The sequence below is a fragment of the Ceratosolen solmsi genome, unplaced genomic scaffold, assembly GCF_000503995.2.
Source record: "Ceratosolen solmsi marchali unplaced genomic scaffold, CerSol_1.0 scaffold31, whole genome shotgun sequence".
In the NCBI taxonomy this organism is placed as follows: Eukaryota; Metazoa; Arthropoda; class Insecta; order Hymenoptera; family Agaonidae; genus Ceratosolen; species Ceratosolen solmsi.
This window is the reverse complement of record NW_011948432.1, coordinates 2,282,058-2,309,958: the sequence shown is the minus strand read 5'-3', so window position 1 is coordinate 2,309,958 and position 27,901 is coordinate 2,282,058. Positions and strand designations below refer to the sequence as shown.

Genomic DNA, 27,901 nt, shown 5'->3' with positions numbered 1-27,901 from the left:
ACTGGCGATAAGTTACTTTAATATCGATGTATTCTTAAAACTTTCCTTTAACCATTAGTAAGTAAGTAAGTTTTTAATGCATTTTGTATTCCTTTTCTTAACCAAAATAAAGTTCGAAAGTATAAACTGTTGTTTAATATTCTGTGTAAGCCGAATATATTTTCTTATCTTATAGCAAATGAGTATTATGAAAAGTTGGCTCGAGCTCTAAGAATATAAAACAAACTTTATTTCGCGAGTAACATATAAGAAAAAGAATTCTGTTAGAAAATTGCCATTCCAAGATCATAAATTGTATTATTATATCGGAATCGTACATAATAAATACAACGCACACATGGCTGTTAAACTACTGTGGTAACTAATCTTAATGATGCCATTATCAATCATAAATTTTAATTACTTTATTAAATACGCGATATTAAATGTACAAAATAGAAAATTACATTAATGTAAGGATGGGCACGAGAGAGAGAGAGAGAGAGAGAGAGAGAGAGAGAGAGAGAGAGAGTAATATGTTAGTGATAAATTATCATCCCATTTATTTATAAAGTAAAAGCGATTAATTCAGACCACATGCGTACGTTAGGACCACATATTTTACGATATTTAATCCATAAGGTCCGATGGAAATACATCATTAGTGGCTGTCAGGTCATATAATTAGCGGTCGATTGATGCATATCAAAAAGTTTGTGCGCAAGCGCAGCGCCTTTGCAACAATGATTTCCTTACTTTTACACGACTGAGCCCTCGTTACATTCGACGATAACACTTTCCCGTGAATTTGGTCATTTGACTTCAATGGCGTGCTCTCGTCGTTACACCCACGCCGTTTCAAAGCATTTCGTGCAGTATAATCTTCTTCTCCTTTTGTAGGTCTTTGTGTGCGTGCGTAATAGCCGAAACTCGGACATTTTCTCAATGCACGCGCAATACACGCTCAACCGTAACTCTCACTCTCCTTTTGCATTCTCTCCTTTTCTCGATAACTCTTATGCGTTTATGCACTCGTTGCTTTGCTTCGGTGCTTTTGTCGTCGTATGCAACAATCATCTCCCTGCGACATGCGTTCGTTGAACAATTGTATCCTCTTTGGATCTGTACTCGGTATCTGGACATCGCATTTTCTCATTGTGCTCTATTTTCATTTTATGCATATATTTATTCGCTCAAACAATGGATTACTTTATTTAAAAAAAATTTTTCTTTCCTATCTATATTATTAATGCACGTATCATTGAATAATGTACCTGAGTTTTAGTAAAAATGAACCCACTTATTAAAACATAAGTATATTTATAGAAAATTTCTTATAGCTAATATAAATGCTAGATATTTCTCTCTCTCTCTCTCTCTCTCTCTCTCTCTCTCTCTCTCTCTCTATACATATATATATATATATATATATATATATATATATATATATATACTTCTGGTGTACAAATATGTAGCCAACATAAGTATAAAGCTTAATTAAATAACAAATGTTAATCTTTCGTGAATAGCTGTATTATTATCCCCCAAATATAAACTGCCGATAATTTAAAACGTTCAATAATGTTAATAATTATAAAAGAATCAAAAATACTTTTTATGAAATGATTAAAGAAAAATATATCCCGTAAGCTACTTCAACTCAGGGAAAATATTTATTAAATGTCAGTGACATTCAATTAATATATCAATACCTTATTGACCTCAAAATGCATATTAATAAATATTATAAATTTTTGTTTGATCGTTTACTGGTAGTACAGATAAAACAATTAAATACAAAAACTCAAATGAAATTATTGTATGAAAATGTTTCTAATATAAGCTTGTAGCAAGATTATTACAGCAATTGTATTATAAAACATGACGGTCTTTGATGATGAAGCTTTTTGATAATTTAAATATGAAAAATAATGTGAAAAATAAATTTTGCAATGTTATAATAAAGTCTTCGATGATATGTACGAATGAATTTAAGTAAATTTTTTAGTTTTTAAAAATTCATGTAATTTAAATCCAACAAAAGAAATATAAAAATATTTACTCAAAAACATATTGAATAGAGAAAGTATATTAAAACATCTAAACAGAAGCGATGCCTGTTCCAATTTCTCATCGCGCATCATAAATTTACTCAGACGTTTACAATTTTATTACATATTGTAAAATGAAGTCAGCATATAAACAACAATAGTAATTTTAAACCGTTAGTTGCTTTTTAATAATCGTTTAATTATCATTAATTTGTAAAAATAAAATCTACAATTAATTAGAAAACAAATTAATTAATCAATATAGATTGAATATAATAAAAAGCGTAATTATAAAAAGATTTTTTTTTTTCTTTAAAGGAATATTATGTAGTATTAATGTAATAAGTAACTTTAGATTGTAAATTTAATTTTACCTTTTATATTCAGTTTGTTGTATAATGTAAAGCAGTGCTGCGTATATTTAATATTTGAGAGTTTGAGCTTTCATAAATGTATATATATATATATATATATATATATATATATATATATATTGAATTTCATATATATTGAATAAAAGTAAATATTTATCATATCATACGTGAGCACTTTGGAGGAAGGCAACAAAATATTGGTATTAATTTTACAATATTGTAGAAAAGGTCAGTTTACAATTTACTTTATTATTATAATATTATCAAGATAATGATAAAATATAAATAAAAGGATAAAACAACTTTTATATTTAAAAGCTCAACGGAAAGTCTCATCCCTTCGCTCCTACTATTCGGTATGTTTCAATGAATAGTGAATTATATCAATAATCTGATTGTATCTCCAGTTTATTGAATTCGCTCAGATGGTCCCAATATTAGGGTATTAAAGAAATATCGAATCTGCCTTCGGGGCTTATTCGTTTTGAGTCCGATCACTGTATCGCAGTGGAATTGTCTTGTTGCGGAGAAAATTTTCCATTTCCAAGTATCGGTCTTGTGAGAAATTTCGCTGCTTAGCGAGCATTAAGCAAACGTAATAATTATTTATAAAATAATCGTTAAATTGCTTATTGACGATGCTTTGAAATAGTATTCTAAATTTAGTATGACTTATTGATACACATCAACGTTCAAATCTTAAAGTATCCAACAATATTATATGCATGACCAAAATTGCTTACATTCGTGACGTTGAACAAGCCCGAAAGCTCTTTCGACTTTCTTTGTTCTGATTTTAAAATAATAAACAGCTGCATATATGCTAGCTCATCGAAAAATCATGACGATAGTATTAGAGATAAGAAGATCGAAATCTCCAAGGGCGAATGGGAAAACAACTACACGCGGTTGCACTCGACTTTACGTGAAAAAGTACACGGGGGGCATCCATTTTCTTTATTTCACCGGAAATAAGTGAGCAAATTTGGCGAATACATACGCTTGAAGCTACAGTTTGGATTTTCTAAGGTGAAATTGAATGTCAGCGGTAAAGTAAAGTAGAAGGAGAGAAGCAAAAGGATGAGTTAAAATGAAAGATCTTTATCTTCATAAGAAGGTAGGAATATCCGACTTTGGATTTGGTGTACTCGGCGAAACCTAGGATACTGGCAAATATACTTAAAGTTAGACAGAAGAAATAGCAAGAGAGATACCAATTTGGATGATGTTCCACTTTTTTAATTTAGAATATTACATACTAGAACCTTGGAATCGCATTGAACATTTTGGTAACAAATGTTGACAGGGTATAAAGCTTTTTTTTATTACTTTGGTTGTGTTGGCTTTAGCTAGGTCGAGAATTGCTTTAAGTAATTGAATGATCTCTGGAAAACTTGTGGCTCCACCTGCATTCTTCCAACGCCGAATAGTGGTCGAGTTTTATTTTATTTGTTTACTTATTTTTTTAACATTTGATAGTCGGACAGCATTTAGCCAGCGAATAGCCATTTGCGCGGAGACTCTAGTGATTCTTATAGCGAATGAATGGAAGTGAAATTGAATAGACGTTATAACAGCAATGAATAATTCAGATGCGACGTGAACCGAGAAACATCAAGAAGAATATTCGCGAATATCGCGAGCAAAATTCAGCAACACCGAACACTCGAGACTTTCAGCCGAAACGAAGTACGATTCCGACCAATCCGGTTTCCAATGCTGAAACAATCGAACCCTCCCAACCCTCAAGATTCCTAAGTTTAAAAATTTTCTCTATTAGCATGTAGCATGTTTTAAAATTAAAAAAAAATATATAATAAAAAAAAAACGCGAGGGCGTCTATGATTTACACATACGTATGCGTTATTAAGTAACGGAGGCACGCGAAGTTGGCGAAACCTTCGCCAATTGGAATATGCTTTTTCAAAATTTATGAGGGACTTTAGTTTTATCTTGTATGTAATTGTGGAATATTTGGCTGCGTGTATTTCACTTTGAATGCCAACAACCGTTGGCTGTATATTACATGAGCCATGTATTTTGTTTTGTGATATCAACATAAAATATTTAAAGATTTAATTCCCTAACTTTTCCCGTCGACTGCCTCGTGCTACAATAGCGAAGAAAAAAAAAGAGATAAAAAATGAAATCTTCTTAATTGACAGTCTCAAGTTTCTCAAATTCTATGTACATTGCCGTTATTCATTAGATTTATTATCTGATATAAAAACAAGCCTTCACTACAATTATTGAATCGCAAAAATTCTTCTTTTCTATCTTTACATCTATTTTTCTAACGGTATTTACTCATACCAAAGGATACGAAAAAGATAGCTTATCTTCAATTTCATAAAAAAAGAAAAAAATTCTTAAATTATTTGTAATAATTATTGACTTTGAAATCGTCAATTTCATTGCTTTCGATCAAATCGATCAATTTCTATGTTATGTTGTAAAATGTAAGTAATGTATTGTTCGATCAAAATATTGTTGCCAAGTAAACCAAATTTTCTTAATAGGAATTTTGTGCAACAATATTGTAAAAAAAAAAAAAAAATAAGTTTTTCTTAGAAAGATGAATTGCAAATAAAAAAAAATTTCTTCTACGTAACAAATTTATATGATAAATGTGAATATTGATTTAATTTTGAAAATTAAAAGACTTTTTTAAGAATAATGAACCATTTTAAATTTATTTACTTTTGGAATACCGTCTGACTATTTAATTGCAATCATTGTGGTAACTTCATCTATTGCAATATTTTTATTAATAAACTACGATAAAAATCAATTAGATAATCAATGCCTAGTATAAGCGAAACACTTAAGTACTTGAAACTTATGCGAGATATTTTAAAGTCTAAATTTAGGAAAAGGATATTCTATTTATTAAAACTACACTACACCAATAGCGAGTATTTGAATCGTAAATCGATCTCAGTATCGAATCATATACATTAAGAATCCTCTATTAAAGTTTGAGTAATGCACTATTTTGAAAGTAATTTCACTACAGGAGCGCATTTCTACTGCAGTATGGTGAATATTTATTTTTAATTATATTTCTGAATTGTGGATAAAATGGAGAAGTTTTAGGAATTCACCGTTAAAACGAATGTATCATTATTTTCAGTAATTAAAGCATATTTTATAAATAAATGGAAATAAAAAAGGAAAGTATTTATAATGAAAAGCGCGACACAATCGACTACGCATATGCCAGTGATAGATATAAAAAAAAAAAAAAAAAAAAAATAAAAATAAAAAATAAATGCCAAATGAATAATGCACTTTACAAAGTTAAGTATCCATTTAAAGTGCTTATCGGCAGTTGAAACGTAGAGTTTGTACAAATATTGGATTCAATGATTCCCATAGAAAGTTTTCGCAATATATTTTTAGCTCGACGTACCACTGACAATGTAAAGTTCAGCTTCTTTTCTCAATAACAACGACATAGTTTGCATATTCTAACAATATCTAACCTCCCCGATCAATTTATTTAAGTTGTTTGCCATGGACTTGATAGGGAGTCCCCTACGTTTAAACATCTTATATATAACATACTATAATAACATTTTAATCCCTTATAAGGTATTTTTGTCAACATTTCACAAGAAAACAGCTTATTTGGCCTATCGGGTGAGAAGGATATGATAGGGGGAGGGATGAGAGTGAGATATATCGAAGCACTTTATCAGTGAAATCTTGAATACGCGACAATCAGTATCTATGATGCATCCATTCGGGTTATCTGTGCTCTAGTGAAGCTGAAACCCCTTAAAACGATGCCGTATTCCACACAGTTTGCAAATAATTTCCGACGTATAAATTCAAGCTGGAAATTGAGCGGGTAATAAACACGAGAAGAAAGCAAATTTTATGCCCATTGAATTATTCTTATCTAGAGAATAATTTGTGCTGAAATAATGCACACTCGCCCGAGCTTTCAAATTTGATTTTCGAACGTGAGCGTTTGCGTGCACACGACATAGCCAATCACCAGTCGCGCGACGAAATATCTCAGCGGAGTCGATCGTAATAGTATCGATCGTAATAGTCAGATCCCAGAAGACACCCGCCACCGTTAACGGCAATTCAGCCCGGCCGTGAATTAGGGACTGCACAACACAACGGGCCCGAGCACATCCTCCCGGATGGAAACGTCGACAATTTGGGAACGGCGGCGGGCACGTAGCGTCGCATAGATAGATAAGAGCCTGTGAGATCGATGATATCAGGGCAAATCGCTTGATAAAAGCCATCCCTGTTGGCACAATAACAACAACAATAACAGCAACAACAATAATAATATTGGGACGACCACACCATATCGACAGGCGGTAAATCGATCGATCGCCATCTTGTGCGCGCGTCGCTTCATATGTGTGCTCCATTAATGGTTCTCACGGTCGCATCTCAATTGTCCAGCGCGACGCGCCTCTCCTCCCCCTCGCGCCTGCTTACCTGCAAATTCTTTTGATCCCTCTCACTTATGAATCGAGAACAGTTATACATGTGACGTATTCGAGACAAATTCTCTTGTGCACGTCGGGCGTTAACGGCTCTTTGTTGACTTCGAGGGCAATTGGTGACTGCGATAATAATGCGTCAGTTGGGATTATAAACTTTACACGAGTTTGTCGCTTATTTATCACAATGTGTTTTATTAATAAGCATTGGCAAAACATTTAGATAAACAAATTCATTGGCGGCGGTCGTGTGTGCTTGTGAAAAAATAGATTTTCAACATTTATTCCCGCCTGTTATTATAGGCCATATTTTCTCAACAAAGGTTATTATCTTGATTTATTGTTTCTGCAAGTTCTTCCAAGTAATTTCAACGACTATACAAACGATTACTGCGACTAACGAAATTTTATACATTTTTATAACGATAAAAAGCTACTTAATCTGCAGTTTATTTATTAAATTAGAGAATTGTCATAAAATCAGTATTTTATGGTGAATTTAAAATGCATTCTAAAGATTTTAATTTTCATAATCAGCGTAATACCAAATGAATAAGGTATAAGCAGCTGCGGAGATTTCAGTATGCAATGTTAAATGAGTTAAATGAGAGCGTGCTTATCACTTTATATATTGCCGTTTTCAAATTCTTCAATCATTTGTAAGCTCCTAGTTGTCTGGGTTCCGTGAAAGCACATGTCTACCTTATATTGCTTTAATTTTACGAGCGATAAGCCTATATACATATACACATTATGCGCCGCGCGCGCCCATCCATATCTAGGCATATTCGCATGCCCGCGTGCATGTATTTAAGCTATATATACATCTTTCCAAACTTTCCGAACTTTCTATTTGAAAAGCCATATAGATGATATATGTGATGAAAGGGTACAAGACAACGCGATATCACGAAGATTGGCTTATTTCCTTCCAAGACTCGCTGCATTAAACAACAAAGACATCGAGCATTCTTATTTGGCCTATTGTTATTTCTTCGTATTATAAAATTAAAAAGTTATCATCTTATGCACAGGAAATACCTTCTTCCCTTTAGAAAGGTTTTAATATTTTTACATTAAATTAGACCTTCGTAAAAGATTTATCTTTTGATATTAGTGAGAAACTTAGTATTATTTTTCAATAAAAATCATAATCTACTTATAAATAAATAAAAATTTCTCATCCTATATTCCTTATGAAATATATTCGTTAGCTATTTGTAAATATACCCTTACCTTTGCATTATTTGCACACAGATTATTAATATTAGACCAATGAGTGACTTATTTTCCATATACGATGGGAAAATCGAAAAATCACGCTGAAGTTCAGAATTTCACATGTCAAAAATATTCTGTATATCAATGTGCAATATAGACAGATTCGAATAAAAGTTGCACAATGTAGGCTAAGCCAAATTGGACAAGTATCGGAAGTCAATATTAAAAATTTCTTCCTCTGTTCATACTTTAAGAACACTGTCAGAATTCAATAAAAATAAAGCTTAATAAAATAAAATACATTGATTATAAAAAGAAAAAAAGAAGAAAAAAAAACAGTCATTCAGTTTATTCAATAACCCTGTATTTAATATTCTTTCTTAACTTAACTCTTAATTAACTCTTTTCAGAACTTCATCAGATAAAAGAATGTATTTTCAAGCATAATAATCATTTTTCATATTAATGACATTTTTTAAACAAAACTGACTGAATTGTAAAGAACATTAGATCTTTCTCCATTGTATCGTAATATATATTCATGAAGCTTTGAATGGAAGTTATTATTCTTATATAAATTATTAAATTTTTTTATTACATGATTATTATTAACCATTTTCTAAATTAAATCTATAATAAAATATCGTAGAAAATTTTTAGATTATTATAGTATTTTCTTAAAATATAATGAATACTTGTATTTATATATGGATGTAATGGATCGAGTGCATACATACTGAAAATAAATAATAAATAGCTTAAGCAAATAAAAAATTTATAATATTAAATGAAAGAAGGATTCTTCAAAGAAAGATTTAAATATTCATGATAATTTCAATATGTTTATTAATTAAATTCAATCGTTTATAGCATTCTAGTTATTTCTAATATATCAATATTTTAAAATAATTATTAATTAAATTATATTATTAGAAAGTTTAACAAAGAAATAAATGGAAAAGTAAAATTAGTTATTACAATACTACATTATTTTACATAGCATAGATGACAAATATATTACATTAAAAAATAAAAAACTATTGTATTAAAAAGGATTATAAAATTCAAATGCTAAATGTTGTTCTATTATTAATAAAATAATTTTTTTTATTATTGATGTGCGATCTCCGTAGAATAAGAGAGTATCGATCTTATTTTAAACATGTAGGTTTATTGTATGGACAAAACTATATTTAATATGTTATGAATTATATATATATATATATATATATATATATAGTAGTAAAGGGATAATTAACATTTATTTGTTAAATTTTATATGATATTTTATATGAAAAATGATTCCTTGTAAAGAAAACTATATACACATCCTCTGTTTTCTGTAAAAATGCCATCGTTAATGCAATCAATGATAATTTCATACTTTCATTGTACATAAAATATTCATCACATAGCTTAATATTATTTAGAAACACAAATTTATTATATAATAGTTGTGCTATACTTATATACAATAATAGTGAGACATAATAATGATCTGATTAAATATATATATATATATATATGACAAAAATGCAAAAATCTACGTAATAAACTAATATAAATCAATAATAAATTATTCATAAAAATTAAAACTTTTACTTTATAAACTAATAACATAGTAATCAAATTGTGAAAGATATCTAACGTATGCATCTACGTATTTTAAATTTTATTATTTAGATATTTCATTGTAAGTAACGTCATTATTCTTGTAACCTTGAATTGTTGTTCAGTTATGTATGGATTAATTTTTATTTAAAAATTGATTTTAATCGACCAGAAAATATGTATATATACACACAATTAAATGTATTTCTCATTAGAGAATTATACTTCTTCCATATAGAAGAATAACTTTTATTATAATTAAACGTAAAGGAAGCTACTATATGATATTAAAATAATGTTATTTTATTTTAAGATTTGCGTAGTTATGTTAGAGCTTTCTTTTGATGTTATTTATAAAAAAAATTTATACGTCAAACATTTAAAATGTTAATTATTTGTTATAAAATTTCTTATTTCATGTTTTAATTACACTTATTTAAGAAAAACAATATTAGTTGAATGGTATATAATTTAGTTTCTTTGTTTTTCAATTAGATTAGATCACCAAACTATTTTAATTCTAATTACGTTAAAATTGTAAAATCAATTATTTTGCAATACATTTAATTATCTGATAAAGTTTTTTTTTAATTTTTTTTTTTTATATATTTAAAACAAATAGAAGCTCAATATTTAATTAATATTTTAGTACATGCTCGATTAAATTTTAAATAAATTAATGTAAATGATTGACGATACGACATGTTTATTTCCTTATAGTTTAATATTGTCTTTTATACATGTCAATCGTAAATACAGATAAAAACTAATTAGAATGCATGAATTATAATGATAATTGTTATTTGATATTGGAATTGGATAGATACGTGTCCTCAAGAGAATTCCCATTGAACATCGTTAAACAAAGCAATAAAATATTCACGATATATTCCGTTTTCGTTTAAAATTAAACTTTTAACGGTATTTTTGAGATATCAAGCAAAAAAAAAAAAAAAAAAAACAATTTAATGAATTACTTACAATAATAAAAAAACTTAAAGGTGGAATGATCTTTAGATTTCTCGGTTTGAAATCAATCAGTAGAACCATCGTTTTTGTGACTAAATTTCTCCTTCCGACTAAATGAACTATGCCTATATAATTCTTTATCGCGGTCTCTCTCATATATTAATTGCAACGTAGAATCTGACAATTCATATCATAGACATAACAACTTATAAAGTTAAATAATTTTATGATTTTTCAAAGTTCGGATGTGTTTTGTGGTATATTATCTTACAATGACGATCAAGAATACGAGGAGCAACCAAAGCTATTAGAATTTAAATTTAAAAAATATTTAAATTATTTAATAAACTCAGGGTTAAATATAATTTGTCTATTATAATAAGCAGCCCGCGGATATTATGAACTTTCTAAAGCATTTATATCATACGGAAAAAATCAATCGTGTCGAGATTACAACATGCAAGCCAAAACCATTGTATATCTTTGAATATACATTACCATTAAAACATCCGTTACATTTGCGCGAGTTTGCCTAAAAATTCATTAAAATAGTAGTGGATGGTAATTGATGAAAGCAGAGCTTCAAGAAATAATTAGGTATAATCAATTAGTTCAACGTGGTTGGTTGCTCTTTTTGGTTCACCTGCGTGAATCGTCGCACTAATAACGTCATATGCCGTGTCAGCATTCGAGCTGACATTTGCTCGAACATCCATCAAAAGCGTCAAGCTTATTTAAAGAAGGAAACGTCATGAAAAGTCGAACAATCAATAATAATTTAATTTCGTTCTTTCGTTATGCTCTTTGTGTTTATTGTTTTGCATCGTCTTGTCCTTCATTATCTCTTCATCGTTATTTCTTTTTATTAAATATTACATGAGATTCATTAATGTAACGAAAGTCGTAAAAGTTATTCAGCTTAAAAGTACAATATAGTTTACGAAACATTTATTAGCTAATTAAATTTATTAGTCAACATTAAAACGATTAATGGTACTGTTTACTAGTCAAATATTTAATTTACGTAGTAGGTTGTTTCAATTAATACATTACTTTTAACACTTGGTTTTTAAGGACTAATTTTTTAAAAGTTCTGCCATTATCATTTATAAAATTACATGAGAAATGACTTTAGAAACTGAGAAGAAATAAAGGACAAAAATTTCATTAAATTTTTATGACACAAAAAAAAGATATATACTTAGTAAAACAAGTGCAAAAAAATGTTCTTTTAAGTAGCCGTTGGATTAGTATGTACTGTTACGACAAAACCTATAGTTTGCAAAGAGAGAAGTTCGATTTCATTATACCGCCTCTTGTGTTCTAGATCACGAAAGAAAATGATTACGTATGTACTGAAAGAGAGAAAGAAAGAGAAAAAGTAAGAGACTAGGAGGAGAAGGATCGAGACCACCTGCAGCGAGGGCACAGCCTGGGAAGTCACCGACTTAATAAGGATTTACACTCCTCATTATAGGCACAAAATGCAATTACGACGACGAGTAGCAGGAATCTATCTCCTACAAACACGTATAATTTAAAAATTCAGGCCTTCGTGGAATCAGCTCGTCACCCGCCCCTTTCCACAAGCACCATACAATACTCCTTCTGAAATCCCAGATGATTTTGAATTCGAACTTTAATGATCCGATAACTGTCCCTATATATTCAGTCGGAAATACGAGGATCTACGTACTGCAATATCAAAATAATAAAAGCAATAGTAAGTAATAAGAGGGGGGGGGTAGAGTGTGTACATACGCACACGCATATATGAAAATAGAAGCCAACACGCACGTTGCCGGCTAATCGCTTAGCACAGCTGAGAGAGAGAGAGAGAGAGAGAGAGAGAGAGAGAGAGATAGACGGGGACCAAAATTGTTTTGCTGAATAGGAGTTAAAATAGGTATGATGTATTTCATTTGTGGTAATGAGCATCAAAATAATATGAGCTTAAATTGTATAATTTTCTACTATTGGTTTGATATATTATCAAACATATTGTTTAAATTTATTACGAAAGTATATTTAAAAATTATAATTGCGTTTCAAATTTAGATATCGAAATGTGTAAGTGAGTGTAAAATTTATGTCCTAAACTTCATTACACCAAAATGGATAGTACATAATTATTCATTATTTTATTATATAATTATTCAGTACATTTTATTTGATTTCGTTATTTTAATTTTAATTTTTCGTAAATTTGAAATTTAATTTATAATATAATACAATAATTTTGTTATTTTCTTCAAACATAAACTACTTAATGATGCATAATAAATTTTTGAAAAAAATTTTTTTGTTAATTTTCTGTAATTTCCATATATAAAAGTAGTTTCCATAAATTTATATTATATAATATGTCTAAATATTTTCACAATAGAAAATACGTGTTAGTTACTTCTTTAAGTGACAGAAAATTTTAAATCAATTATTAAAATTAATTAAATTTTCTGTATTTAAAATTAAGTTTATAAGATTTCATTACACGAATTTTGTTTTCAGTTTCAAGAACATATGTTTTATATTAACTTCCATTTACCGTGGAGATATTATTTAATCTTTACTCGATCATGTTTGTTATAAATCATGTTTGTTATTAAACTTAGAAAATGAATTATCACCTTATTCGAAAGTATATAATCTTTAATACAGAAACAATATACATTATTTTATGAATTTATTTTGCTTTAATTATAAAATTCTTCTTTTTAAATTTACAAAAAGATAATTAAGTTTCATAAATTAAAATCCTAATTCTATAATTAAAAAATAGTATTACAATATTTACTTTTATAACTGTTTCATTTTGCAATCGCTTTTATACTCGTGACACACTACGAATAAAAACAACTTGAAGAATTTAAAAAATTTCTATTTAAAACATCAAACTAATGCGTATTATATTCTTTAAATATAAATATCATATTATTATTATTAAACAAATATGTATGTATGTATATATATATATATATATATATATATATTTACAAGATTTAAACATTAATATTTATATTTTTTATTTTATACTTAAAAATTATTATTGTAAAATCTATTTATCATATATTTATTACAAAATAATTATGTTTTATAATAAAAGTATTAAAAACTTTTTTTTATTGAATATCAAAAGATAATCATAACGTTACATAAAATTTATTTAATAACATAGCTAATATATTATCGATTTTAATTTTTGCCACATACCAATTACAAAAAATCACAAAATTAAAACTTGGTTAATAAAATAAAATTTTAAGGCTGTTCATTTATGTACTGTACTTACTTACTTTCTATTTTTTTCATTTTGAATTTAAGTAAAATATTTTTTAAGTGAAGTCTTTAATAAAACTACAACCATTATATTATTAATATGTTACTGCTATATAATATTACGATCACGAAATTTAATTCACATTTAATTCAGTAATATGAATTGCATTTTCCACTAAAATACTCTTGAGATAAAAATACTGAAATTGTATCGATCTTTAAATGTAGGTTCTAATACTCAATTTATTTTCAAGAAAAATTAACTGTTCAATTTGCCTTCATTAACGTGTTGATAAGTAAAAATTATTTTTTCTAATTCATCATTATTTTATTATATAGTTACTTCATTAGATAACTTTATAAACAGATTTCTCGTGCGTGTACATGAACAAATATATTTTCAAATTCAGATATTGAAATACATCATTTATAAGAATATACATGTATCGTTTGATTTATTGTCGCTTTTTTACAACTTCTTATATAATAAAATAAATAAAAAAGTAATAATGTTTTTATTCAGAGCGAAAATGTTTGGATAAATAATTATTACTTTTAATAAGTGGTAAGTTTTTTCTATAACCATAAAGTTTAAAATTGATACGAATTATTTATTAGGTATTTATCTTTGAAAATTTAATTGATAAATTAAAAATAATAAATGATTGAAAATTAAGATACTATGTTAATGGATCCTTAATTAGAGAATTTTTCCAATTACAATAGTTTAAATTAAAATAATAAGAGTAGGTAAATTTTAAATAAAGAAGGTAAGAAGGTTTTAATATGAAAATATTTTATAAGTTATAGTAGAATGACTATTTTAACGATTCTCCTTTTAAATTTCAATTAGGATCTTTTATAATATGTGTGACTGTATGAAGTCGTTAAATTTAAATTAAATTCTTAGAAAGAATGTTTTATTTATCATATATATATATATATATATATATATATATATATATATATATATGTATATATGATAAATATATAATAGTTTAAAGAAATTATCTCTTTATTATTATCATTTTTGTGCACAATATTTATTGCGTTGAGTTTTCCATAATAAAGAGTATTAATAAAATGCCTTTTAACTTTGCTTTTTAAAGCAGAATTTATACGCAAGTAATTTTTGTAATATGAAAATAATTGATATACGTAAAAAAAAAATTGCTTAGTTATTTGTTAATTTTGTCAAATTATTCTGCTTAAATTTTTAACTTTAACGAACGGTCTATGTAATTAAAAACTTTCAGAGCTTTTGTAATCAGGCGCCGATGAAATGTTTACTCAAATTTATCTACTACAGGCTTTAAAGCAAATGTGCAATAATGCGAGTGAATATTCATTGGATGCTATAATTGCAAGACTGTATGTCCGCTTGCATATGATGTACAAAAATGACTCACGTGAAGTTGAAATTCATAAGAGTGTAAGAAGAGCTTTTTTCCTGTATAGCCGATAATGACAGGATTTGGCTTGTGGGGCGGCTTACTTGTGCCAGATTTCGAAGCTTTCAGTCATGCCGGTGTAAGTCGGGTCAAGGAAGCCCTTCTTTTACTCTTTCTTTTATTCGCTTTTTGGCTTCTCAAAGATGCCGCATTGATATCTCCATGCTATTGTAGTCATAAATACGGATATTAACCTGAACTCTGGCGTCGTCGATTTTTTCGCTTTTTCAATTTTGTGAGACAAAATGGACGTATTGGAGAATTAATTAATCGACATTGTAGGTTAAAAAGAACTCTCTTTGTCATACAAAACTGAACTTTTACTGGTCACTCATCCGGCAGATATTTTTATGGCCCGTGTTGGTATTTCGACTATGACAATTTAATAAAAGAGAAAATTTTTTAATAATTTTTTCAAGGGCGCTTTCATTTTCACTCTTTATTGCAATTACATTCCAATGCATTTCTCAATTATAATCAATGGAATGAGTGATAGCAATGTAGCAAATAAATACAAGTTGATTTGTAATTAATACCGAGGGAATCATAATATCGGAATTATTTCTTCCGATAAATCATACGAACGTTTGGCAAACTATTTTTCGCGATAAAGAAGTACATAAATTCAATTGATATTTTAATGGAATATGCCATGCCGTAGATCTGTATAAATACCTTCTGTCTCTTGTGCTCATTTCGCTGAAAAATAAAAAATAAAAAATAAATAAAAGCACAGACACATTAGAAATTTACCGTTTATACGCCAATTGTCCAAAAAGCGAAATTCCATAGTTACATTTGTATTTACAGTGGCGCATAAATTGACGTACTTACGAAAAATCTGTAGCGAAAGAAAAGTTACGCTCTACCTCAAACTCGCGCAATGCCATAAACTTCCCTAAAACATCCTTAGCTCCTTTAGCTATTCGTCCGTGAGCTGGGAAACATCCTCGTCGGCTGTTGAAATCCAATGTGGTTCGAACAAAACTCCCGCGTATCTGTCTCGTCCACTAGACAAATCCGATAAAATGTCATATCATGACTTACACGTGTGCTCAACATAATAATCGACGCGAAAATAAAAAAAAAAAAAAAAGGAAAGAGAAAAAGGAAAAAGAAGACCACGACCCAGAGGAAGAGAAGAAGTTGCAACATAGAGGAGAAACGATAAATTTCGCCGTAATAAGTCAAAAAGGAAAAGAAAAATATTCCGCGAACTCTCTACACTCGACAAGACTTATGTGTCGGCCTCGTTTGCCTTTTCCCTCATCGTCCAGCCAACGGAATTGCCTACGGAACATAAGGAAGCGCGATCCAAGAGACTCGGGAGCACCAAATTAAAGAATATCGTTCCCCGCTCAGCCGCTATTGCCAAGATAATTCCAGCTTCCGCAACGTCTACTTCAGGAAACTGTGGAATGGTTTTGGCAGCAGGACCTCCCGCTTCCTAGCTACCCCCTGGCCGTCCGTATTTTATTATCGATTCCGGGACAACGAACGGGCTCGGCCTTCGCGTAGCTCGAGCTCCCGATCTAGGCTCCGTCCCATGACGTACTTATCCTCCTCGACATCGTCGTCTCATTCGTGCGAGCACTCCCGTCCATTTCCTGGCTCTACGCAGCCTCCATTGCTTGCCGCCCTCGCAATGACCCCATCCCCAATCGTCGTCACCCGAGTGCTTCTTCGCTCTTAAATAATAAAACACGGCCATTAGTAGGGAGGCACCGAGGACTCACGCTCGTTAAAAATGCCTCCTTCTGCGCGATCATCTTTAACTTCCCTGATTTCCCGAGTTGCGTGTACGTGGGTGGATTTCGAACACTTTGGACGAGCTTGCCGACATTAATTTGGAAAATTCATTACTAAAGAAAGCATGTCTCTTCAACAACTTGAATACAAATTCAACGCAATCTTCTATTGTCTTCAATGGAGGTTTTGCTTTGAAAATTGAAGTCTAAGTAATAGCTAATTTTAAACATCAATGCCAAGAAAATTTATCGACTGTCATTCGAATATAGTATAAAAGAATAATAATCGAGTAATTATGATTTGGCTATAGGATTTTCAGAGCATGATTATTCGCACAAAGCATTTTTAACTGTGAAGTTTATTGCATAATCGCGTTGCTTATTGAATTCTAAGTTGCTCATAAGCGGCTTTGACATTATTTCTTCATTTTACAAAGGCTTGTGTAGTCACGTTCTGAAATTTCTTAACAAAATTAATTACTTGTTTTTTTTTTTTTTTTTTTAACTCATAAAATGATTCGTTTCAATTATGTATGAAACATCGTATTAAAATCCAAGATTACAATGAATCATATAGTTAAATTGAATTAAAATAATAGCTAAATTCAATTAAATTATTAAAGATTTTGACTTTTATTCACTTAAAAATTTATGTAATTGTTATACGAGATATTCAAATAGTCACGTGGACGACAAAATTGAAAGAATCTTATTACACTCACTGAGAATATAAAGTTCATTTTAAAAATTCAACGTGATCTCTTGTACAAATGTAGTTCGGTGAGTAAATATTAACAGCTTCGTTGAGGCTAAACTAAGAGAATAGTCGATTAATGAATTACATTTCAAGTTTCTCAAATTTCTATGAAATAAAAATCACCTAAACGTGCTATATCGACCAATATTTAACTTTTCTAAAATTAAATAAATAGAATTCAACTACATTATGTAACATTATTATTTAACATTAGTAAACTACACACAATGGATTTGCAATTTAAATTATTCTTTTAATACAAAAATTAATTATCTATTAATATCATACATAAGTCGTAACAGATAAACGTTAGTTTTATCATATTATTTTATTATATAATAATTCTAAACATCAATAAATAATTCCTCATATATATATATATATATATATATATATATATATATATATATATATATGATATTTACAAATAAAATTAATTGCTATTAAAAATATAATGAACTATGAAAAATGTCATTTAACGTTTATTTGGTGAGATGATAGTAAAAATCTAATAAAACGCAGTTAAACTTAATTTGATTCTATTGGTACATTGATATTTAGATTTATAGATTGATCTTATAAAAAATTAGATAAAAAAATATTTTATTCAATACATTACGAATTAGTAATTATAAATTGCATTGATTACATTAACAGATGTCTAATTATCTAATTATAATTTAATACTTTCTTTAATTTACGATTTAAAAAAACATATTTTGAATCAATATGTTTACTTTCTAAATTTAATTTTCATTAAGTGATAATAATAATCTATTTAAAGACTGTTATATTAAATAGTTTGTATATAAACGTCTAATGAATATTTAATTCATTATAATACAGAGAATGGCGAATATTGTAAAAAAAGTTGTAGCCGCAAATAAAGCAAATGCACTGATCTCATTTTAATTAACAAATATGTGAAGCTCATGCGTTAATTATCTCAAAATGAAAATTTAAAAATGAAAATTTTATTAAGTTACAAAAATCTCATGTTCGGTATAATTTAATGACGATGGGGGAGAGTAACGATGGATGAGGCGCTTGGACGAGGTAAGAATGTCGAAAACGAAAAAAAATGTAGGATGAAGGTTGAAGTCATTAAACTCGCATTTGCGAATAGAGGGAGTGACTTATTTTCACGGAATTCAAGATAGAGAAACTGCGCTATGTAATGAATCTATGTGGTTTGCACTTTAATTAATAGCACTTTCCGCAGCGGAACTACCGACTACACATACTTTTTGAGAATTATTTTCTTCTTTTGCCAAGTCGCACGAAGTGCGGGAATGCATAAGAGAATTCGAAACATTCCCTACTCCAGAGGGGAAAAAATATTTTTACAAAAGCAGCTTTTTGTGATTAGAAGTACTCGTGTTTTATTATGTTCCAGATTATGTGCGTATGCGTATGCGCGTGTATCAGTGGGTATGTGGGTAGTTATAACAGGTTGTCTTTCAACAATAACGCTTTTTCTAATGCATATTTAAATTTCATAAAAGCACTTTCATCAAAAAATGAAGAAATGAATACTTCTTTACGTTTTTGAAGGAAACTTTGTTAGCTTAATAAAAAAATGTGATTCAATCTAGAGGCTTTTTATATTATGCTTAAGTACAAAGTTGCGGAAAACAAAGTTAGTTACCAATTTAATACTTTCACAGTACATTTTTTGTTTTGCAAAAATCATTTATAATATATAAAAGAAAAATATATATATATATATATATATATATATATATATATATATATATATATTTAATGCTATTCAAATTATATTGAAAATGTAACATTTGTGTAAGTATAAATGTGGTTGGCTCTTTTCTTTTTCTGGTTTACATCTAGTTGGTTCTATTTTGCAGTACATAGGCAGTACATGCAGCACATTCATATATGTACTTGGCTTGCACTTTCTCTTTTACATTCGAGATAATAAATCTGTTATACCACTGTGAATACTTTTCTATTACTAAAGTGAATATACTTTTCCTTATTTTACATAATTTTTCATGAATAATGATAAAGATGCCATTAGCGTTCTTCTGATATTTATTCATTGTAACCTAATTTACTATTACGATATACTATGTTTGGAAATAATTTTGTCAATTATAAATACTTGTTTATGCGATTCTACGTAGCGTTGAAAATTTTAATGAAAATAATTTTATCGCTTTATTTATATTTAGTTTTCTTACCGTCGAACGATTTTGGAAAAATGTTCAATTTAAACTCTATTTAGTTGTATACTTAATTTCGAGTGATCATAACAAATGAAGATTCTGATTGTTTTGACCGAATTGAGATCTGATAGGGAAGCAGCAATTTTATAATATAGCGAATATCCGACACTATCTATCAACTAATGATAAGTAATGACTGGCAACATTATTTGCAATATGTCGAAGAGATATTCAAAAGGATTGATGATCAAAGTCTAAAGTTCAGTTCTTGTGGTAAAAGAGAAAGTCAATACGCGAATTAATCTTCGATCCTAGCAACGAGAAAAGATAAAATATTTACAGTTCCCATATAAAGAGAGTAATTACACGTGAATTTTCAAGCCATCTTGCATAACAGTAATTGAAATCATTGATACAAGAACTAGACTCACTCTAGAGGTGTTTTCAAGCATTCGTGGCTCATCAACGCTGGCTTGACAACAATCGAACCATCGCTTAAAGCAGACTTTTATCCAGCAACCAGCGCCCGGATGAGAATGGAGAACTTGAGATCCATCTCCGTCAAACCAAATGTCAAGAGGCTGGAACCGTGTGTGCGAATAAGATAAGAAACGAGCATTCTAATGGAAATCCATATATCACGTACTGCTCAATGTTCATCTTGTATATCTCCGTTTGCGTGCCCTACGTACGCAAACAGCTATTTTGCAGTATATTTGACAATTAAATTATTTATCCGATCTTCAAATGTGATTCACGCTAGGTATGCTACTTGAATTAGTGACAAGTAACACCACACCTTGTGCGCAAATACATTCAATTTTAGTTATTATTTAATTACTTTATGTTACACAATTATGTTATTGTTTCATTTCCTACATTAGAAGATTTAGAAAAGTTCAGATTTTTAAAAATTTATTTATTAAGTACTTTATGGCAATCAGATTAGCATTTCTAAGAATGGACTCTTAAGTAAATATGCATATTGTAAGAGTATAGCATTGTTTATCAAAGATTTACAAAAATACGTATGCAATATGCTTAATAATTATTACAGAATAAATACAACAGAACAGCACTGCGATTAATGCAGTTTGATTTCCAAAAATTCATGTATTGTCACTATAAATTACTCGCAATGGCATGGAAGCGCTAATGATAGGTCGTCGGTCGGGTGCTTAGATTATAAATATTAATAAAAAATGGAACAGTAGTTGGAAAATAAAATGCAGTTAGGTGCATACTAAAAAATAAATTGCCGTGTCTGTATCAACCCACAGCGGTCAGAAAAGGACGATAGATGCTGCTCAAACTTTCCAGGCAAATGTCCCGCACATGTAGATTGAAGTGTAATAAAGCGCAGCAGGCATAGGATGAAGACAAAACCACAGCGACGTCTTTGTCATCGTGAGATGAGAGTCAGGTCAGAAAGTAATATGGAATATGATAGAAAATCCAAAAGGTAAATGGTATAGTAAGCTAGTCGCACGGCTGATTAAACTCTCAGTGTGCTCGTGTGCGTGTGCGTGTGTGCGTGTGTGCGTGAGTGTGTGCGTGTGCGTGTGCGTGTGTGCGCGTGCGCGTGTGTGTGTGTGTGGAGGGGCGGGGGGGGGGGGGGTTCTTTTTCTTACTTCTCATTCTATCATCGACTACTTTTTGCTTCTTTAACTATGTTTACGTTCATTCAGCAATACTATAAAAAATAAAATTGTCTACATTTGCATAACAGATGTAAAAAGCTTTAGTCTCAAAAGAGAAGCATAAATCCATTGTATTATGATTTTGCATGAAGCCTTTCTGACGTGTTGTTAGCCTACTTCATTACTTATTGCAAAAAATTTGTTGATACTTGTTTCTTGGCATTTAAATAGCTAACATGCAACCGATAAATGTCCTTATCATTGCTTCATAGAAATTGATTTATGCCTGCGTTTCAAATGCGAGACGATGGAATATAATATATAAACATTCGATAATAAATATGTTAAAGATTTTGTATGTTACGTGAGAAGATATATTGGGAATTAGTATTCTGAGATGAAAAGTACGCGAACATTTTGATATTTAAAAGTAAATTTTTATTTATAACAAAGGATGATATAAATAATTTTGTAATGTTGTCTTTTTTTTTAAAATATAATTTTAAATAACCGCTTTAGTATATTCGGAAATTAGATCAATAATGATTTTGATTTTCGATACTATTTTAGTTCACGATATTCGTTTACTATTTATGTAAATAAATAATGGATACTGGTTAAATGTTGAAAATAAAATTTATTTATGTAATTTAATAAATTTACTTTCTTTAAAAAAAAAAAAATATATATATATATATATATATATATAACCTGAATAGAATAATGTTTCGAGTCATCGAAAATATCCGAACATTCATAAAGTTATAAATAAAATCATTTTCATATAAATTCTAATATAATTTATTATACTATTATCTAATTCAAAAACTGTATAAATACAATTTGAACTATTATAAAAATATTTTCCATACTAATTCTCTAGTCTATTTGTAATTATTCTTAATCTCTATTTGTAATGAAATATCCAATTATGAGAAATGAATAATTAATATTCTAGTTATAAGGTCATGTTAAAAATTGAAATTAGTCACGCACAGAAAGTGTAGTGTCGCTTATAATTATAGATTATTGCATATAATGGTAAATGATGTTTTTTTTTAATTTTTTTTAATCGTGCTTTTCATAAAAATGTATTTTCTCAATTATGTAAGTATATTAATTTTTTAGAATACCTAGCCACTAATTGTTGTTCAAGTGATAAGTTGTAAAAGTGATAATAATACTATAATAACAATAAAAACGAACTAATAAATTATTCGTTTAAGCGAATTAGCAGCGAAAGCCTTTATTATTTCTTATTAATTTATCTCAATTTTAGATTAAATTATCAACCATAATTTTAAGAAAAATATATAAAATCTTAAAATTGAAAGTCTTAAAATAAAATATATGATAATTCTTACTATCTGAATACAACAAATTTTCAAATTTAAATAAAACAAAGTTTTATTGCATCAAATTATGGTGAGCTATTATAATGAATTATCATGCTGTATAATCATTATTTATGTCGTGATTTGCTTTCCATATGCTGAAATTTATTTGACACTCTATACGCGTGAATTATACATAATGTAATAACAGATTAAAATGAATGGCATTGCTTCAAAACGTAAGTACGACCAAATTTTCTTTACTGATAAAAATATGAGGGACGGAACCGGTTAATATCACTTGATAAAATATACGTCATTTGAAAAATAATGTTCAGTATATTCTCTCTTACATAAACTTACATTTTTCAATCATAAATCCTTTGTATTCGTAATAAAATGTTGTAAATTTCATTTAATGTACGAGGACTTTTAAGCATTTATTTTAATAATTGATTGGCTGCTGGATTATATATTAAAATGTGCTAAATTACTCAGCTGATTTATAGGGAGTAAACAGTTGCAGCTCGAGCTAAAAATATTTGTTGCGGTGGTACAAACAGGAATAAGAAATATAAAGGAGTTGAGTTTTTCCTACTGAATGCCAAAGCGTACCGGCAAAAGTTGGCACGACACTCAGGCGCGACCATCTATACCATCATTGACATTGTAACCATGGACACGCCTTTCGAACGTATATAAACAAATAATTCTAGGGAACAACTTTGAGAAACTAAGTAGTGGATATCTACCTTGTAATTTTTTTTACAAATCATTGATTAATCGCCACGTGTGTTTTATATGTATAGTCCTGTAGCCTTTCCGATGGATCTCTATTTTACTCTTTTTCCACCAACTAATACAAAATGTTTGACATATCGACCAGGTTATCAATCAAGTTCAAGCTGATTATAAGTTTTTTCATATATCATGAATGTGTAGAACTTGTACGATAAAAACATGTACAGTAATGGTAACTATTTTTTATTTCTATTTTTAAAATAATGGATAAAACTGTGTGTTATGTCATAATCATAGTGTACAAGTACTTCGTAAACTAGTTCACTTGTAAATATACAAATATATACAAATACATATAGGTATATATTTAATATAGAATAATATATTTATTTATTTTTGAAAATAAATTCTAAAATCCAATTTTTCATATGTAATACATATAAATATAAAGTGTTTTCAAATGAAAAACAAATTTTACATTTTATATAATCAAAATCCATTTGTATTTAAAAAATTGAATTATATTATTTAATTTTGTTAAAATCTGTTCAGCTCTTTTTTATGACATATAATAATTTAAATTAATTGTAGTTGGAATCGGTTCAAAATTATTTAAAAGTATGTTAATTTTTATTGAACATAAAAAATGAAAAATAAAACTGTGATCTCATATACTGACGATGTAGAAATGAAAAACGATCGTTTAATTTTTCAATCATTTCTGAAGTTAATGTTTATTCAATTCTTAAATACTTATAATATATAATTGTTCAAAATGTAGTAAAATAACTATGTACAGTTAGAAATGTGGACAATTAGAATAAAAATTATGGAGCGTAAAAAATCAAGACTCAATGATAAAAATACACGATCGAGAGAAGCAATCGAAGTTTAAATTTGATAATAAAGAAAGAGCACGAAAAATATTCGTCACGAGAATTAGAAAAATAAGGACAGAAAAAAGCTGTGAAAGAATTCGTGAATTAGATGTGTAATGTTGTAGTCGTTTAAAATTTGATTCTCAAAACTCTACTTACTAAACTTTTTGTTAAAATATTATTCGTAGATGATTTTCTGCAATGAGTTTTCTTAGAGAACTTTACTACTCTATTAACAATATTATTATTTTTTACTCTATTAACAAGAGTTAGATAATGTTCATATACTATATATATATATAATATAGTATATAATCAATTATAAAAGAAGCGATTAAGTGAATATATAATAAACAAATTTAGTTATATTTTGCTATATTTTGTAGTTAATTCACTCTAGGGGTTGAACAAATTTCTTGTGATTTAAATGGATAAAATTTTTGGAAAATTAAATAATCAGATTTGTTAATGTTTACTTACTCACTTTTTAACGAGATATGTACGAATAAAAAATATTCACCATTATAATTATCTTTAATTTTCATTATATATTCTTTGTTGTTGCTCAAATTAATTGGATGAAACTTCTCAATGATAACTGCATTGGTATTTATTGGATTTTCTAAAATTGAAGAATTGTAATGCAATTTTTTAATTTATATATAATTTTATATGTATAATTTAAGAATTATAACAATTTATAAAACTATAGGTTTGAATTAAAAGAATATTTGTTAAATAACATCGTAACAAAATTAAACAAAATAATAAGATTTTTTTTCTTTGAAGACGGGAAAAATGTTAAAACCACTTGCTTTTTTTAGTTTAGTTTTTGCTTTTCTCTATCGACTATAAATATGAATCTACTTTCTGCGATTGAATTGTGTTTTTATCCAATAAATCCTATAAATCCTCAAAACCCTATTTATTCTTAGACCTACTTTATTAAGTGAATCGAAGTTCATTGTCCAGTTCACAGATTTGTTTCACGCATTTATGAAATATATTTTTGATATATTTTATAACAATAAATAGGGTATCATTTTACAGATAGCCATTCAAAATATGGCAAAGCATTCCAATATTCTTTGTAAATGGCTATTGAATAAAAACAAATTTTAAATTATAATAGATTTAAAAAAATCGATTTTAACGTATAAATATACTTTATTCTACTTGCATTCAAAATTAAATCATATTTTCAGGTTAATAATAGTTCAACTTTTGTGAAGTCAATTGTTGCTAATTCTGATAAATTATTATTGATACTAGAGGTTTAAAATTAGATTTTATACTAAGAATTTGCAGCGTAATAAAAAAAGTAATTAATTTTTTTTACACTCATTTTTATAGTTTATATGAGATAAAATTATAATATATAAATTATGGCTTTATTAATATTTACAATAGTAATGTATTATTCAGTTTATATTGCACGATATATATATATATATATATATATATATATATATATATATATATATTACAATTAGTATATAACATAATATTTGTAATAATTCTTTAAAATTGTAGTATAGTAAAATTAAAGTATCGTAATAAAAAAAAATATGAAAAAATATTTTAATATTAATTGTTAAGGTTATACAATATGATCATTAACGCTGTTCAATAATAATTGGTTCGATCGATTTAAGCTATATACTACTGAATTATTATGCAAAATATTAAAAATGCTTGAGAGATTAAATACTATTGTAAATCTCTGAACCTAATAATTAAAATAATAATAACGGCAAAAAACCATAATTAATTTAAAATAAACATTGAATAAGAGTAATAAGCATGGAATCATTTTCTCTTATAATCTGATTTATGACAGATTTATCATTTAACTATTCAATAATGAATTTTATTTAAGTTTTTTATTCCAATTAGTTCAATAATTTTATTGCAAGATTTTTTTCTCTCAGAATCTGTTTGATTGAGAATTGACTATAAGTCGAGGAATTAATTAAAGGCAACGAGAAAGTGATAAATTCGACACGTATGTCCTTACATCCTGCACATATTAAAATATTCAGGGACTTGGATAATGAGAAACTGCAATATATTCATTGGCATTAGTTTCTTCGATAGTTAAGTCCTTTTAAGCAACGGCGCATAAAGCAATGAAGTCCAAAGAATTGAAAACGTTTTGTTTACTAAGGGAAACTAGAATATTAACTAAGAATATAATTAAAATGCATAATACTATATTAATAATAATTATTATTAATAATATAATTATATAATTGTACAAATATATTGTTTGCTCTGTTCGTTCCCCTCCCTAATTTTAAACCATGTACTCGCGTAAGAAGAATAGAATATTTCCAGTTATGAACATAAACATTTGCCTATACATAAAGTCATAACAAAAAAATCGAAGAGAATTATAAAAATATTCATTTTACTTTATTCAATGTATAAAATATGCAATGTCCGACATTTCTGCTATTTAAATTTTACCGTGAATTTTCTTATAATAATTTGTAATTAAATGTTATTTCTTATGTATATATTTTGAATAAAATCATCTCGTTTTGTACAATCCAGCAGCCATTTAAAAATATAAAGGGACACAATGATTACATTAACTTCAACAAAACCAGCTCGAGCTTAAGATTCTTGAATTTGCATTTTAAATGATGGTATCCGTGATAAAAGCAAAGGAACAACGAAGCGGCGAAAACGCGAAAAGCTGATGAGGTCGTTCTCTGTGAAATGCAGAGGTAGTGTCGATTCGGTTGTGAAACTACCCCTCGTGTCTTTCGCCTTTGCCATTGACTTTCTCATTTTTCCAGTCCTCTACGTCACAACTGGTGCAGCTTGATAGTCATTGTCAATTTGCTCGTGACTGCGTGGAATCGGTGACTTTTTTCGTTTTTCCCTATTTCTCTCTCGCTTCTTCCACATCGCCAATTATATCGCCCTATCTCTCTTCTCTGCCTTTTCTTTTTCGCAGCTCTTGTCCTCTCCCTATGCTTCCATTTCCTTTCATTTCAGAAATCTCGACTTTTCAATTTTACCCTACGATCTCCGACGGCCTTTTTTACCTCGGACTCACAAAAAGCTCAAAAAATAACAATATCCCTGTCAAAAAATGAAAACTATGCAGAATTTTACAATAACTATAGTTATAGCTATAATAACTCATCTGTGGCGTAAAAATGTATGACATTAACCTGAGAGTAAGCTACTTACATTTAACAA

General features: G+C 28.4%; 1 protein-coding gene across 3 annotated transcripts in view; it reads left to right on the top strand.

The window, feature by feature from the left end:
• The window catches only part of igl (IQ calmodulin-binding domain containing protein igloo), a 99,663-nt gene that overhangs the window by 65,091 nt on the left and 6,671 nt on the right, over positions 1-27,901 (top strand). The window contains exon 4 of one of the 3 annotated variants that reach the window (XM_011502199.1): positions 12,005-12,369. The exons of 1 other annotated variant lie outside the window; for it this stretch is intronic. In XM_011502199.1, the coding sequence (XP_011500501.1) occupies positions 12,005-12,070 (66 nt within the window). In that variant the 3' untranslated portion in view covers positions 12,071-12,369. Of the gene's footprint in view, positions 1-8,133; positions 8,357-12,004; positions 12,370-27,901 lie in introns of those variants that run through there. One more of the 3 variants, XM_011502198.1, reaches the window with a different exon arrangement.